This window comes from Lactuca saligna, chromosome 4 (genome assembly GCF_052625555.1).
Source record: "Lactuca saligna cultivar CGN05327 chromosome 4, ASM5262555v1, whole genome shotgun sequence".
Taxonomy (NCBI): domain Eukaryota; kingdom Viridiplantae; phylum Streptophyta; class Magnoliopsida; order Asterales; family Asteraceae; genus Lactuca; species Lactuca saligna.
The window spans coordinates 62062880-62080851 of NC_136420.1; the positions used below are offsets into that span (position 1 = coordinate 62062880).

A 17972-nucleotide genomic window follows, 5' to 3' on the forward strand; every position below is an offset into this window, starting at 1 on the left:
AAAGTATGAAAATGATATAATACACATAGCTTTTTTAAAATTAGAAAAGGGTGTTTGGAGCCATGAGTGTGGCGTGTCACACTATGAGAAGTAATTGAAATTCTTAATGAGATGCATAAAGGTATGTGTGACACATATTCTTGAGCCATATTAATCTATTGTGGGATGATCTGAATGAGATACTAATATCCTACACCACTAAGAGATAAAAGGGGTTCATCAATAAGTGTGTTCTTTGTTAGCATAAGTCGCCATTAACAACTTTTCCAACAATGGTATAGATGAGGAAGTTCATTGTGACAACACTAGCTATATACCGATAGAAAAGTATGAGAGTGATATAGAAGTCCTAAAATATTGAACGAACATATCGCTACATTCGAGGTTACTAAGCGTGAAAAGACTGTAATTGTAAACGTTCACATCAATCATAAGTTCATAACCTTACATATTCGTTTACTAAGCTAATGCTTGTAGTATTTTAAATATTTAGAACATTAAACAATTTTGTTTTAGTATCTTTAATATCGCAAAGCAATATTTTATCATCTAGCATTATTATGTTACAAGTTTACATATATATAAATGGTCCTTAATCAGTTATGGTCATGAGAGTGGTTATATGCAAGACTATTATGAAAGTTTTGGAGACATAGAGGAGATGTATGTATCTTGGTGAAAGATCCAAAATAATTCACATATATTCACAAGATTGAATAGAACCGACCTACTTTGAGATTACGCTTCCTGGATCGATGTTATTGAGTGAATCTTGAAAATGATACAACGAATTCTATTAACCTTCTACATGAGACTATGTAAAGCTCTAAATGAGTAGTGGTATATCTTGAAGTACGTCAAACGTTAATCTAAAAACATGGTAGTTATAAATGCTACTGCCAGATGTATCATGAAACTCATGAAGATGACGTATATTCAAGAAGAGATTTTTTCCCTAAGAGTCTAAAGTGTGATGTATGGTAGGCCCTTTAGGTAGAATTAAATAAGATGAAGTACATGTACACACCTAGATTATCTAACTAAAAGTCTGATCTTATCTTGTATGACTTGAGAAATCCTATGAAGCAGCAAAGTGACTTAATGTATTCCTATTACATTTCTTGTCTAACTCAAGAAAACCTATGCGTAACTAAGTGACTTAATATATTCCTATTACATTTTGATAAAGGATTATGGACAAAAGAATTCACACATGACTTGGAGTAGATGCTTAGCACTGTTGATACACTTAGATGTCATATTACTTACAAGTAAGGGTCTCTTTTAGAATTGTGTGCAAAGAATAAACACATTAACTTGTACTAGTGATTATGTATGAGACTATCAAGTCATACACTAAAAACCTTATAAGATTCATAATAATAGTAAATGTTTATTTGATAAAATTTATTGTTTATCAACTTTAAAATATATAAAATGTTATTAATTAGAAAAAAATATTTAATACATAATAAAAATATTTTACTAATGTTATTTTTAGCTTTGGCGTTGTATCTTTTGACATGTTACTAGGGTTGTAAACGAATCGAATGGACACGAAAATGGCTTGTTCATATTCGTTCGTTTAAGTTAGTCGAACAAATGAACGAGTTTTCTTGTTCATATTCGTTCGTTTAACAAATTACATTGTTCATGTTCGTTCGTTTAGGTTCATGAACAAAAATAAATAAACATAATTTGAGCATATATGAACATATGATATATTAATGTAATCAAATACGATTAAACATATATGAACATAAAATTAACTTATATAAACAAGCATAAAAAAACGTAAATAAACAATATAAATGAACGTTCAGGAACATCATTTGAACGAACGAGACCGTTGATCATATCCGTTTAACTAAATGAACGAAAATTTGTGTTTATGTTAGTTTACTTATTAAATAAACAAATTTTTGGCCGAAGGGTTTTCAGAAAGTTCGCTGAACATTAAGTTAGTTACTGCCCTATATGTTGCCACTTATGACATCCGTTTCAGCTACCAATCGGGTTTTGACTTGCTATTGTTGTGCGTCGGCAACTGCTTAGGTGTATGTAGGACCATCTTCATTTGGCTTCTCCTGCATTATATAAGTCGAAGAAGGAAAAGAGCTGAATACCTCACCTCCAACTTTCCTGAACAAATATTTTCAAACCCATCTGTCCCATTTGTCTCTTTCCGGCTTTCCCAAAAACACGGTCCTCCAACTCCCAGATTCTTCGATCCACCCTCCACTCTTACTAAATTCATCATCGATTTCTCCAACTGAAATTCAATTCAACACATCGAAATGCTCAGATTCAAGACCATCAAGAAGAAAATGTGGATGTTCTCTCAATAAAAACTTTTCTCTATAACCAAACCCTCTTGTCTTTTACTCTCTAATGGACGAAAATATGAACACACAATCATCTACATCTCTCTCGGTTGTTAAACTCATCAGATTTCCCCTTCGTATGGTTTCTTTCTGGTTTGCACCCACCATCCGTCCTCCTGGTCTCGACCCTTAGACGATCGTCATCTTTGTTGCCCTTAGTTTCTCTTTATTGCTCATAATCATAAATAACACACACACACACGCACATAGTATACCATATTCGTGTCTCGCTCTATTGCAAAACAAAATATATACATATAGCTGTAAAGGTTATTTGCAAGAATGGATTTTTATAGTCCGAATCATATATTTTCCAACTTGGAATCCATTGTGGATGATAGATTCTTGGGGAACTTAAGTGGGTTCAATGGGGATTTTGAGAATGTTGATGGGTTGTTCTCTAAATCTTCTCAATCTTTGGTGTTGGATGAGGAAAAGGGAGAGCTTGTGAAAGCTCAGCCAAAATTGATTGGAAAGAAAATAGGATTAATTTCTGAGGAGAAATCTTTGGCTGCTTTAAAGAGTCACAGTGATGCTGAGAGGAGGAGAAGGGAGAGGATTAATGCTCATCTTGACACCCTTCGAGGTCTTGTACCCTCCAATGATAAGGTTTTTGTCTATGCCCTTTCCTCCATTTTAGTTTTGATCATGAATTTGTGAATCTTTATGTGCAATTGGATGTTTCTCCCATAATTTATGTGCTTTTCGATTTGGTTTGCTTGTATATTGTTCCTCATTGTTCGAGCTACATGTCGATCTTTCATGGTCAAAGTAGGGTTTTTTTTTTCTAAATTTGGATGCAATGACTCTTTTTGCCACCAAGCTAAACGTGGGAAGCATTTCTATTTTTGGTAAGGGGTATTTCTGCTTTTAGAAAAATAGATAATACTTTTGTTATAAGCTAAAATGCATCCATTTTTAGAAATAGAAACTTTAAAGAATCTACCAAATTATTGCAATATCATCTTGATACAAAGGCAATTTTTACTAAATAGTCTTTTTAAAGTATAATATTTTGGTGTAATGTAATTTTGTATATTTTTCAAATTACAATGCCCTAATAAGAAAGACCTTAAAACACAATGTTTATAGAAAGAACTCAAAGTAGGATGCTATGATGCACAAACAAATTAAATTAAGTACGTTGCTATTTTATTTCCTATTTGTTAGCTGATACTTACCTATCGTTGTTAATGTTATTGTCATCATTTTAACTAGCTCTATTGCTTACAATTGTGTCATTGTCACATCAGATTAAACTTTTAATGGTGGCCAAAGTTATCTTTATATAAACGTAAGCAAGACTCCCTGAAGTTGTTTGTAACGTTTTTCCTATTAATATTTTGCGTCTTGTGAAAATTACAGTTTCATTTCATTTTTCGAAAGATTTCAAGTTAAAAGTATCCTTAGAAATAATAAACTGGTGTGGATTTGTGTCCATGGAGTTCTTCTATTTGTATTGATGATTTAAGTACGTACTTAGCAAATAATTATCTTTTTACTACTTGAACTCTACATATAATCAAGAGGTTCAATTTTCGTAATAATATGAAAAATATTGTTCTTGAAAATTGGTTTTGATGACTAATATGGATTATTTATTACATGTCAGTTGTTATTGAAAAGGTGGCATTTTTCAGGCTATAATTAATATCTACACGTCAATGAAATAATGTTGTATATGTACAATCATTGTATTAAAATATATTTAGTCCACTTTCATTTACTATTTGATTATTGAACTTAGTTTGATATAAATATTATATTTCAAGGAGGCTCAGTAGTCAAAGAAGCAACGTAAGTTCTTCTCTTTTGGTAAATTAATATCTGTATTACTTCCACGTTTGCTATACCAAATACATGATATTAGGAATATTGCTCCATCCATTCCCAAAGAAACGAGATACAAATTGACTTTGACTTTTAAAGTCAAATCTATTACTTTGTGAACTCAAAACTAATGTGTTTGATACTTTTGAGTTGTGGAATCTTATTTTCGCCACACGTTTGGTAAACTATATACATCTCGTTTATAATTATAAAACCATAAGCCCTAACTTGGCATTGATAAAAGACAAAATGGGATAGTTCCTCACTCTCGATCTCCCCTATGTGGCAAAAGACGAATATGCCCTACCCATCTCATAATGAAAAACAGCCATATAAAACTTTTCTTTGATCGTCATGTCCATAGTAACCAACAGATACTAACAAATTATAAATTCATGAATTTTCTTATGTTCTATTTTGAGGTTAAATGTATCCGATTTGACTGAAAGTCAACGCCTATGTTGGTGTGGAAACAAACAAACTAAGATTATGTTATTTTGAACAGATGGACAAAGCCACATTACTGGCGGAAGTTATCCACCAAGTAAAACAACTCAAAATAAATGCGACACATGCAAGTAAAGGTTTACTCATGCCAGAAGACACCGATGAAATCAAAGTTGAAAAACTCAACAATGGAGGTTTGGTTTTTCACACTTCTTTCTGTTGCAAGAAACGCCCTGAGCTCCTAGCTGATGTAAGACGATCTCTTTCTTCCCTCAAAGTAAAAATCGAGAGGGCAGAGTTGTCAACTTTAGGTGACCATGTAAAAATGGTTTTCGATTTTACCAAAACCAGCAATAGCACCATGGATGAAGATATAATTAATTCTATTCATGATGCGTTTACATCTGTTATGGAGAAGGGATCAATCTCACCTGAATATTCCCCAAGAACAACACTACCAAACAAGAGGAGGAGGTACTCTCTATGATGTTCTTATTCGTCTTGATTTTCCCATGTTGACTACAAAATCCCCTATTGTTAGTTTTCTCATGCTTTTTTCATGAGGAAATGAAGTATGTATAAAGTTTTGGAAGTTTCTGGTCTTAAAATACAATAAGTTTACATATCCAATGATGAAGAAAGTGTAGTACTTGATCATGTAATGGCCTTATGATGCTTTTTGTGTGCATCTTGTATATGTGAATATATGGAAAGATGAATATTAAGATACTCATATTTAAGACAATGGTGTGTTGTATAATTTATAAATAAAGTTGTAGTATATGGTTGCTATTAATGGATGGTATTCCAATTCTTGTTTGTTTCCTATGTGCCTGGTATCTATGCTAGATAAGGTTATGGTGAGTTATGTATATTTATGCCATGTTTGATATCGCAAGACAGAAGGACAACATGCTTTGTATTAAGTTTAGTGTTCATTGGACACTCAAAACTGTGAGGTATGGACCCCTTCTCGATCTCTTTTCTATGCAAAACATGTGAATGCATTTCCCATCTTAATCATCGAAACTAGTGCTAAAAACTTGTCTAGTCAGTTCATGTCCATACAAATCTCTCAAAGATTGTCCCATTTACTCTTGTCTTTTGTAACAAATGCAACTTTAATATAAAATCTTTTCTACTTAAATATGCAAAAACAAAAGAGAGCAAACATTTTCAGATTGTGGAAAGCCCATTTAAATTCTCTTACTTATGTTAACAGGATACGCGACCTTTTCAACGAAAATAGGCATTAACATTTAACAAACGACCAGTCTATATATAGAAATCAAATAACACCAAGGGCCAATCAAGCAATAAACAAGCCAATAAGTACGTTTTAACGTGGACAAAAGATTCAAGATTGTGTGATAGTGGTCTAATGACTTGGGCCACTTTTTAACAAGTTCATTAATAAAATCAAAGTTCAAACCACAAAAGCACAACGTTAAACCCTTACCCAACTAGGATAAGAAATTAAAATCTAAACAAATTTCATTTAATATTATATTTAAATTTATAAATTAAATATATCAAATATAAACCGTCAATGGATCTACCTATGTTGAGTTCAACTTTAACTCATTCATTTGAAAATGGGTTGAAAAATTCATAAAGGCCACGACTCCTATATAAAATATCACTATTTAAATAACTAAGTTGGGTTGGGTTAAAGATTTTAACACAATCTAATTTGTTTATTTAAATGGGTTAATGTTTCTAATACAACGCAATACAACCTATTAACTAAATCAGTTAAATCAAGATTAACCCATTTAAAATATGCTATATATATATATATATATATATATATATATATATATATATATATATATATATATATATATATATATATATATAGAGAGAGAGAGAGAGAGAGAGAGAAAGATTCAATATATATATATATATATATATATATATATATATATATATATATATATATATATATATATATATATATATATATATATATATCTTAGGAATAATAAATTTGGAAGTTTTTTGGCAACTTTGGCATCTCATTTTTTAACCATTTTGATACTTTTGATCATTGCAATCAATATTTTAACACTTTTTAGGAACCTTTTAATATTTAAAGTTTGGCCACAAAACTTTAACGGTTTGACAACTTTGATCCATTTTCTAAAAAATTGTTAATTCTTACCCCTTTAACTCTTTAGTCATTTTGACACTTCTGGTCCTTGCAGTTAAAACTTTTATATATTTTTTTATAAAAACATTAAAAGAACGGTCTGGGGCAAAGCTCGGGCTTTGCATCCTTTCACTTTCTACGTCTGTCATATTTATCGATTCGAAAACAACATTGAAATTTTCTGGCCCCTGCGTAATGGGGGTAACCTTTCTAGTTGTTAATTCAATCAATAACCCCTTTAAATAGAAAATCAATTTTACTTCACCGAACATTCATCTTTGTTAACCCTAATCCCTGATAAACCATCGATCACAACCATTTTATCGGCGGCCAAAAACCACCGGTAACTCTCTCCACCGGCTGTCCTCTACCGATCATCGTCATTACTGTCTCAACAATATCACTTCTCCATTTCATCCTTGAATCATGTTGCTATCTCCATAACCTTATCCCCAAAAATCATAAATCATTTTATTCTTAAATTAACCGTCAACAATCAAGCGCGACGAACCATGGAACACCAAAATCAAACAGTTTTAGCTTAATTGAGAATATTATTATTAAATTGAATTTTTTAGCCGCCGGCGATGCAACCTAAAGGCATTCCTTTACTTTATATATATATATATATATATATATATATATATATATATATATATATATATATATATATATATATATATATATATATATATATATATATATATATATGCGCCTACTGTCATTGTTTTTGTGCATATACATTAGGTTTTTTTTTTTTTTTTTAATATTTATAATTTCTTTAATCATCAATTACTTAATTTTCATATTTATTCAGTAAACTTGAGTCCCATGGTTTCCATTTCATATATTATTGATAACATGAAATTTAGAACGAAGCATATTTGATTTGTAAAGCTTAGTCCCTTCACTAACACTAGCATACAATTTAGCCACTCAATTAGTTTACAAAATTATGGTTAGTATTATAATAGGTATCGTTGAATTATCATAATTTACTTCTTAGTATATATGTATTGTTGAAAACATGAGTAGCAGTAGACCAAATGTGGTCATGGATATTCCTTTGATTTTGTTTTTCTTCTCTATTTTGACAAAAATTATGTGGTCATGGATATTCCTTTGATTTTTTTTTTTTTTTCTCTATTTTGACAAAAATTCAGTGAGTGTTGATGGGTTTTGGGTTTGATTGTTCTTGATAGAAATGGATAAATGAAATGGATTTGTGGGGTTAATGTTTTACATGAAATTGTTTGTTTTGCTTGACAGAATTTGATGTGGTGTTTATTGCTTGAAATTGTCATGGAAAGAAGATTAAGCAATAACAATGAGTGGTTGTATTTCTCATTTGCAGGTATACATGAAATCAAGAACCAGAATGTTCTTGTTTTCTTGGCTGGGAACGAAACGAGAGATATCAAAGCAAAACATGATACATATGAAATTTAAAACATTCTACTGGAATAGAATCTTGAATTCTGATTCTGTCATAATAGAATCTTGAAGATGAACATTGTATGAGATGAAGATAAATAATGATCACAAATCTTCCAAAAATAATGGATTATTCCACCAGAATAATATACAATATAATGAAAAAATATATGTAATAGTATATTCTGGTAGAATGATTTATATATTTTGTTTTTTTTGTTATTAATAAGTGTAACATTCTCATAGAATAGTATATAATTGTTTTTTCTTTTCTAAGAATATAATGATCTTTTTTTTTAAATTTGTATCCAAAATTTTGTTATTTTTCAAGAAATTCATTAAATCAAAATATATATTATGCCAGAATGTGTATTCTTATATGGTTCAATCATATTTGTTATTTTTCAATATATTGATAAATATATTCCGTCAGAATTTTCGAATTAGCAGAATTATCATCCATACAATCAACTTTTTAAAATTAATAGAATCTATTTTCCCTTATAATATGTAATTTTCTTTTTTTTAATTTATGTTAATTGATTAAAATACCCTTAGAATGAAATTAAATGATATTTTTTTAATTATATTTAATTTAATAATATGTATTATTTATTTTCCGAAAATAAGTAAAATGATTGGTCCACAATGATTCATACATTCATACAATACTTAGTTTGATATATATATATATATATATATATATATATATATATATATATATATATATATATATATATATATATATATATATATATATATATATAACAAAATTATAAAATCTATATTTTTGGTTATAAAATATAGTGTTTAGTGGTATTTTATAATCAAAAGACTCATTTGTATTTATAAAAAAGATGATCATAAAAAACAATTTTATATATATATATATATATATATATATATATATATATATATATATATATATATATATATATATATATATATATATAAATTATATGTATGTCGGTTGTTTTCACGTTGGTTGAAATATGATGTTGGCCTTTGTTTTATGTTGAATTCCTTGTCGTTATTGTTTACTGATATATTTAGGCATTTGTTTTACATTAAATTATGTTTTGCTGAGCTTGTTCTTTAATATCGAACTTTCGGAGTTCCAAAGAATGCAATCCTTGTAGTACGAATTAATGAAGTATGTAATATTATTTAAGTTTTTATGCTATTAATTTTGTGTATGTTAACTATGATCCAATGTTATGTCACTACCCTGGTACTTCCGCCGTTTGTCGAGGGTGTAATAGATTGGTATTAGAGCAAACGATTATAGTGAACTAAATACTTTATTAGGAACGCACGACTGTAGTCTAGGGCTTATTCTTTTAGGTTTTGGTATATCCCTTAACCTATTAATATAAATAAAAAGTATTAGTAATTATACTACTGGTGGACTACTTATGAAATGGTTTTGATATGTCGCTTGGGTTTATGGATTTTAGAAAAGCTATACGCCAAAATGGTTCTGCCCTCCAACTGTCTTGATATGTCGCTTGGGTTGATTTGTTAGTTCCTTATTATCTTGACATGACGTTACAAACAATAATTCACAAAACACGTAAACATAAAAAAATCAAGATATAGAGTTATGTGAACTCGGTCCCTCGATAAGCATAATTATGCCAAAACCAAAAAAAACTTAAACTCAAGTTTTTAAAATCAAATACTTAATTAAGTTCTATAGTACATAGGTCATACCACAACTATATGTAGTTCTACACCTAGGTGTTATTATGGTCGGGCCACATGCACTATCCAACTTAAGAGATGTAGTTGATAGATTAAACACTTGGAGATTTAAGGAACACTACAGTAAAATTATAAATAAATACACAACACATGATCACAATTTTAAATTTTATGACTTTTATATGATCAGAATACTAACAAACTTATACTTATTCTTTTTAGGATGGACAAACAACCTCGATGTATGATCATCAAACCTCCAGCAGATGAGCCCATGGCCCCACTTCTACAAGGGAACCCGTATGTCCAAGAGATACCCGTGATGAACAATCCTATCCCATCGGATAGCATGGCACCACCACCTACAGATAGTAATGGGACCGAAGGAAAACCCAGAAGAAGACTCCAAAGAAGAGCTAAGGGAATACATAGAGTCATAAAAGTTTGAGTTAGAGGGAGAGGTGTAATCCATGATCGAAGAAGAACCTGTAGCATCATCGTCAATCCAATACGTGCAAGTCATTGGAAGAAGTTCCACTTGGATGGCGGCCCACAAGTCTATCTTGATACGAGGTATGATAAGGAAGAAATTGAAGAAAATGCCATCTAATCCATAGAAGATAGAATATCGGTACTACTCATTCTACAATCGGTGGGTAGAGACATAGAGTTTCCCACACAATTTCAGAGTTAGTCATGGAGATGTGCAAAGGCAAGTCAACAATCCTGCTTGGATTACAAATGAGATAAATGGTTGGCTCAATAAGAATAGAGGAAATCACAGTTTTGAAGTCGGATAGTCATCTGGAACAAAACAACCGAACTCACCCTTGCACACATAACCCACACATGAGCACATGAAGAAATAAGGCTTTTACTTTGTCAAATCCATCTTACATTGCATGGTACATATTTCTTCCCAAAATGTATTATAAAATATACATATAGATCACAAAGGGCTGCCACAATCATCCCTCCCCTCTCTCATCTCTCTCCCCACTTTTTCCTCTTGATCTCTCTCATTTGTTCCCTTGGTGGCCGAAAGATGAAACATAAAACGGAGGTTGTTTCCCTCCGTTCCTACCCTATCTCATCCCCGTCTCACGTCAATAAGCTACCCTAAACACCCCCTAACCTCCATCGTGGCCATATGGCCCCTTCGTCAACCGGAAATAGCCCCTGGAAGCAACGTTTTATGTAAAAATGAATGTTAAAATTTATCTATTATATTTTTATACTAATTATAAAAATATAACCCATATTTACTAATTTAGGGATTTTGTTGCATAAAATAACATGATTAAATTCAAGACTTAAAAATTGTTATTTACGAAATATTGGTTAGTATTAATCATGTGATTCATAAATATTATGGAAACAGTTAGTTTCACATTGGATGAAACCTAGAAAATATCATAAAAGCAGCCACTATGCTAGCCAAAGTTTATCACAATAAATAATAAAATTTGGAAATATTCTATGTCTTGTGAATCCATGATATTAGGAGATTTCAATCAAAGAGTATTCTTAAACCACTAAATTGTAAGTATTAAAAAATGTTATAACGAAAGGTTTTGGATCATGATTCCTAGACACATTGTTAGGATCCAATACCCACAAGATTTCCTATATGAGCTATATTTTTTTCTAAAAACCATAAGAGCTAGGATCATTTGCTAAGCAATGTGGGCCATGTTATTGTGGATACCAAGAATGAATTTCTTAGTGAAAGCCCCATCCATTATAACTATTAATTTGTATGGAATGCGAAAAGTCAGTTATAGATCAAAGTCACTGATTTGTACGGGTAGACATCCCACCTAATAGTTGTTAGCTACAACTATCGTCTGAAGAGTCGAATCTGTCATTGATGTTTCTATGTTATATACTCCAATCCATTGATAAAGTGTTGGTGTGGAACTTTTACCATGCCCTTTTAGTGCTCGTATAAGGGCCTCGCGTCGTAGTTTAGTTTTGAGCTCATTATCGATCCCAAATTTATTTTGTTACCATATAGAATTGGAATATGATTTATACAAGATTTTGTTCACTTATACTAGCTGAAAAGGATTGTATGTAATGGATTAGTTTGGGTCTCATCACCAAAATTAAGTATTAAATCACTTAATAAATAATATGACATGATTGATCACAATTTTAAACTCGTAAATGAACAAGTTATTTTTGTACACTTTTCATTTTCTCAAAATAATATTTTAGTGAAAAAAAGATATCTTTTTGACTCAAAAAAAATGTTTCAAATTGATTTCGTTAAATTTTCAAAACCTTTAATTATAAATGATATACTTTATAATTTTAAAGGTATACGAAATCCAAATGTATAGAACTCACCAACAATTAGTTGTTGACGTTAGTTCTAAACATGTATTCTCGGGGAAGTAGAATGAAAGTAGTTCAAGTGTAGGATTTATGGCATCATCTTTTTCTATTAATTGTGTTTTGTCGCACAACTCTTAGATAATTTAAAGATATGTAATGATACCTATGATGATGTAATATACTTTGGAATTATGTAATCATGATGCTTTATGCTTTTATGTATTATTCATGTAGCTTTGATTGTGATATTCATTGACATCGCTCCTCCCGAAATTTTTGTCGTCAGCTAGGGGTGTGATATTCATCCATTGCAAGATTTATTGATCACAAGGTCTCAATCGAAGAACAAAGAGGTTAGTGTTCTTATTTTTGTATTTTTGAAGTTTTTTCTATAACTATTAAACCTAGATCTTAGGATGCATGTACAATTAGGTAAAACTTTGATTGTTTCCACTACCTTTAGAATGTGTATTGATGCTAATAAAACCCAACAACAAGAAAGTGCATATTTCTAGGATATACATTTGGAGGGAAAGTTCATCATTTGTGGTGTATAGAAGAAGAAAAGACTCCAAACTTCTGTCATTAGTGGAGAGGTTATCTTTAAATTTGATATGCATAACCAGAGAGGAGGTGATACAAGTATTGTAAGGAATGATCAGCATACTAGTCAGAAGGTGGAGTTTGCAACACAAACCCATACAATTTTGTGATAAATGGGGAATGTTAAAGTGGCATGAAACAACATAAAGATGATGAATCCCTCGTACAACCCATGGAAGAATTATCTAGTGATGTTGATGTCAGAAAAGATAACTAGATAGAGCTTTTGAAGAATGAGTTTGTGGTGAACGATTTTGGATCCAAAAATAAGATATCATGGATGGAGATTCAAAAGGATTGAAGAGAAGGATGGTTCTACATTTCTCACTATATTGAAAAACTCTTGCAGTATCACACCCCCAAACCCGAACGACGAAATCGTTCGAAGGCGGAGGAAGTCATGTACAGTATCATAACAATGCATAATATTAATCAAAGCAGCAAACATCATATTGAAAATATAGTAAGTATAGTTGTGTTCGTAACATAGTTTGTAAGACACCAAAAGTGTATAGCAAAATAAAAGACAAGTCTCCAATACGCTCTGTCTTTGTGTACCTGTCTACTAGTTTCCTAAGAATACAAGTGATTTTGAAAGTGTATCAACATTTAAGTTGGTGGGTTCATAAGTATTTTTATATGAAAAAGTATGTTCTTTGTTCCTTTAAACACATTAGTGTGCTTTTCTAGAAAATCCAATATTTTCTTAGTAAATGCAATGTAAGTAACGTGACCCTACAAGTTCCGTCTACGATTACTTAGTGAATACAAGTTATATAGAATCAGGATCGGAAAGATGGTCGAATGTGTGTATCTGCCCTAAGCCCACAACCAAACAAGGAACAATAAATGAGGCGGAAATCACATATTCCACAATTTATTGGATATTGATTGTATATGACTCCAACGTATTCACTAAGTAATCACAGAACTAACAAAAACAGTCTTTTTAGAAATGTAGTTTGCATTGTACTAGTTATGTATGAATGTAAATCATTTGTATGTATATGCCCGGATAAACATTCCTCCAAAAATGTAAGTTTCTGTGTTAGAATATAGATGTTGTACTTGTATGTATTTGTATTTTTGTTATTGAATAAAACCATGTAAAGTTGTTTATGTATTCATACACTAATTGTATTGTTAATACCAAAATGTGAGTTATTATAAACATGCTAATGACCAGGATGACCTGATACGACGTTCTTCAGGCGTCAAAATGTTATGACAGTTGTCACCCCAGAACTTCCGTTCCAACTATAGCTAACATTCAGGGCGCGGGATTGTCAGTCCCGTATAGATATATACACAAACTCACACTCTCCCTCAAGGAGACTCTGTTTATAAAATAAGAACTTTTGTTGGCACTTAGTTAAGGACTTGAAGGTTACACTCACAAAGCTATATTAACTGTTACGTGTAGAATAAATGAAAGTACTTTTATAATGATAAACCGTATGTATTATCCTTTTTGTAGTTGAAAACCGTAGTATGTATGTTCCCTAAACTGTACCTATTATAGTTTATAAGTTTGTTCTTGTATTGTTATCTGATTTAGTAAAACGGTATGTAAGTTCCCTAAACTATACGTATTATAGTTTATATGTAAGTTCATTCTGTAATGAAAACCTTTGTAATTTAACAATTTGTATAAACATCAATATAATATTTGAGAAAGATACCCTTTTGCTCAACGTAATACAAAAGAGTTAAAGATTTATTTTAAATTCATTTTATACATATCTACGTATCTGGCATATATAATTTAGATTAAAAAGGCAGTCAGACAACTGGTTCTTCCTTAAGTCCACAACCAAACAAGGAGCAGAAGTTAAGGTGGAAACACTAGCCCTAAGCCAGTTTAATCCCAATTATATATAAACACATATTTTGGAAAAACAACAGTATAAAGTAATCGAAATAGTTTGAACATTTTAAAAATAGTTTGATTCCGTGAAAAATAGTTTGAAATCACTTGGATGATAACACAAGATTTCCTTGTGTTTTACTTGTATATCCCCCCCCCCCCTCTTAAAACATTGAAAAACAAAGAAACATAGGGGTATGAACTCTCCTCGAGTGTGTGAGCTTGTTTGGGTAGCGAAGTGCTAGCATATGATTCTCGGGTTAGAATACGTAAAAGTAGTCGTATCCTAATAACATTTATACATGATATTGTATTTAAATTAATAACATATTAATTTAAAGTGTTAGACAATACTAAATTACATAAGAAATACTTACAATAATTTCTTAGAATAGTTGAAAGTGTTCTTGGTGTTCTTGGCATTCTAAAGAAGATTTTAAGTGTTTTCACTTGACGATTTGAAGATGGTAGGGTGATTCACACAAATATTTAAGAATATATAACGATTTCGTCAAGATCTTCAAGAGCTTCAGATAATACTTGAAGGAAAAAGATGATGATTTCGATTATAGTTGAGAGAAAATGGGAAGGATTTTGGCCAAAAACTTGAGAAATGATTGTTGTTTTTGGCCAAACATATATATATATACACACACACACACACAGAGACACACACAGACACACACACACATTGGGGTTTTCGGCCGAGAACTCAACCCGAGGAAATATGTGATTGGTCCGAGTGTTTGCGGTGTAAAGGCGGTTACGGTCCGAAGACGTTTGTGGCTGAGAACTCGTTTTCTTTGTGAGGAGAATGGGACCAGATGCGAGGGTTTGCTACTTCGACCGATATCTAGTTTTCGGTTCGAGGCTAGTGGCTTGCGAGACTTCTCGGATTTCAAAGAAAAGACCTTTTTGACATTTGGCTATTTTATTTCTTTAACAAAACACAAAATTAAATATTTATAATTATTATTAAATTATATGTTTCTAAGATTTTGGCCCTTGTTTTACTTTCATTGACTTTTGTTGACTTTTTGGTTACACGAAATAACGGGTTGTCACATTCAGTTGTTATATTAAATCAGTCCATGCATATTGATACTTATTTAGTGGTTAGAGGTAATAAAAGGAAAGCTAATTGAGAAGTGGTTAAATGGATCTTACCACACTCTAAGGGAATATTCAATGTTGGTCTGGTATATGGTGCTAATACAAGACATACAGACTTATTTGGATCAATGGATTCGGACCACGAAAGTGATCTAGCAATAAGATGATCATTGGTGTTTGGTCTCGTTCAGAGTCTTGTGTTGAACGTGGAGAAACCTATTGTGTTCTATGATAGGTTTTGTATTCAAAAGATTAATACGAAGAAGAATCTCAAAAGATATGTTGACAAGGTCTTTACCCATAGATAAGTTTAAGTTTGTTGATGTTTGGAGGTGTTAAGTTTGTATGGATATTGTTAAATATCACTTGGGAATTGAAGACCTGAAATGTGAGTTAGAGGATTTGAAAATTCAATAGAGCATTTTGATATGATGAAACTATTTTAATATGATGACATTCTTGGATATAAAGACTCTTTTAGATATGATGGAACTCTTAGATATGATGGCACTCTTGGGCATGATGTCAATCTTTGAATATGATGGCACTCTTTGAAATAGAGCATCTAAAAAAAGACCAATGTATCAATAGAAATGCCTTGTACAGGATGTGCCACTAAGTGGCAAGGTGTGTCACTTAATCACACCTGATACTACATCATGACACCTAATACGTCATCATGGCACTTGATGCACTAGTGGTGACACATGATGCACTATCATCTACATGGCTAGTGTCATTTCAATGTCTCTCATAGTTGAATGTTTTAAAAGAAGCTCCATGGTAGATTGTGATTGGTTGACACCATCCATGGGCCTATATATTGATAGGCTTGGCCCATTAGGGTTTTAGGTCTGATCCTTTGTCTATAAATACGGATGTTTGATAAATCATTCATTGGTATTGATCTTTATAACTTGTATCCTTAGTGAGGAGGCGAATCTTTGTTGGTTACACTTGTAATCTTAGTTTGAGAACTCTATAAATAAGATACTACCCTCATATCCATAGATGTAGGTCACCTTGACTGAACCACATAAATACTGCATTTGTATGCTTTTTGGTTTTGTGTGTTATTCGCATTACTTCCTCATAATGGTTATCGGAGTTTGGCAGGTGGCATCAAATCTATTCAGTTTTGTTGACAAGCGTCGTTCGATTTCCTGACAATGTGTTATTCACTGTAAATAAGCTTACTGTATAAACACGTTGTAAAGTTGATGAATATTATGTATGTTGTAATGTTATTGTGTGCAATGGATTTGTTTATATATATATATATACATACATATATATATATATATATATATTATGTGACATAAAATGTGATTTAATTTGAATATTAGTAAATCTACAAATAATAATAATAATAAAATAAACACCTAAAACTCTCTGTCGTAAACGTATCTATATGTCATCTATTAAAAAAATATCAAAATTTTATGACATGTAATCTATGTCGTAAATATATGAAACACAAATACATGTCATTTCATTTATGACTGAGGCTTTAATGACACGTGTTAGTATATGTGAGGGTTTTCTTTTGTAATTATCAATAGTTCGAGGCAATTTATATATTTGGTCCTAAATTGTTATGTTATTTTCCAATCGTATTGTATTTTTGCTGTACACACTTTTCTTATCATAAAACGACAATCTCCAAATCTTCATCTTCTTGATCGATTGACCCTTATACTTGTTAACTAACATGGTACCAATACATGTCAACAACTAATGCATTCTTTGGCAAAATACACCTAGTGCTAAATTTTATTTTCCAACAGACTACCTATTTCGAGGTTAAGAATCAGGGTACCTAATCGTATCATTGTTCTCATCTTGAAGCCATTTTGAGTCATCACAAAAGCATTGTTAGTAATTATCAAATCGATTTGGTTGTTCTTGAATCATAATCGCAATCTCATAAGCATCTCATATTCATAATTCGGATTGAATAAATAATAGGGATTTTAAATCTCTAAAGACATCTTCTTTGGAATTGGTCAATCTTCTTTGTTATAGACTAATTCCATTATGTCCTAGTATACAATAAATATCGATGCTTCTATGCATCAATTACACAAGAATCATGATA

At 31.2% G+C, this 17972-nt stretch overlaps 1 protein-coding gene across 1 annotated transcript; it reads left to right on the forward strand.

The window, feature by feature from the left end:
• Positions 1 to 2134: 2134 nt before the first annotated feature.
• Positions 2135 to 5406, forward strand: LOC145041992 (transcription factor bHLH30-like). Its single transcript, XM_078990266.1, has 2 exons — positions 2135 to 2993; positions 4720 to 5406. Exons 1-2 carry the CDS (start codon positions 2667 to 2669, stop codon positions 5146 to 5148), a joined length of 756 nt encoding a protein of 251 aa, XP_078846392.1. The 5' UTR covers positions 2135 to 2666; the 3' UTR covers positions 5149 to 5406.
• The last annotated feature ends 12566 nt before the right edge of the window (positions 5407 to 17972 follow it).

Excerpts from the sequence above, each read along its gene's own strand:
- LOC145041992 (XM_078990266.1), top strand. The coding sequence starts at position 2,667 with ATGGATTTTTATAGTCCGAATCATATATTTTCCAACTTGGAATCCATT. Across the intron at positions 2,994-4,719 it reads TTGTACCCTCCAATGATAAG|ATGGACAAAGCCACATTACT; the intron begins GTTTTTGTCTAT and ends TATTTTGAACAG.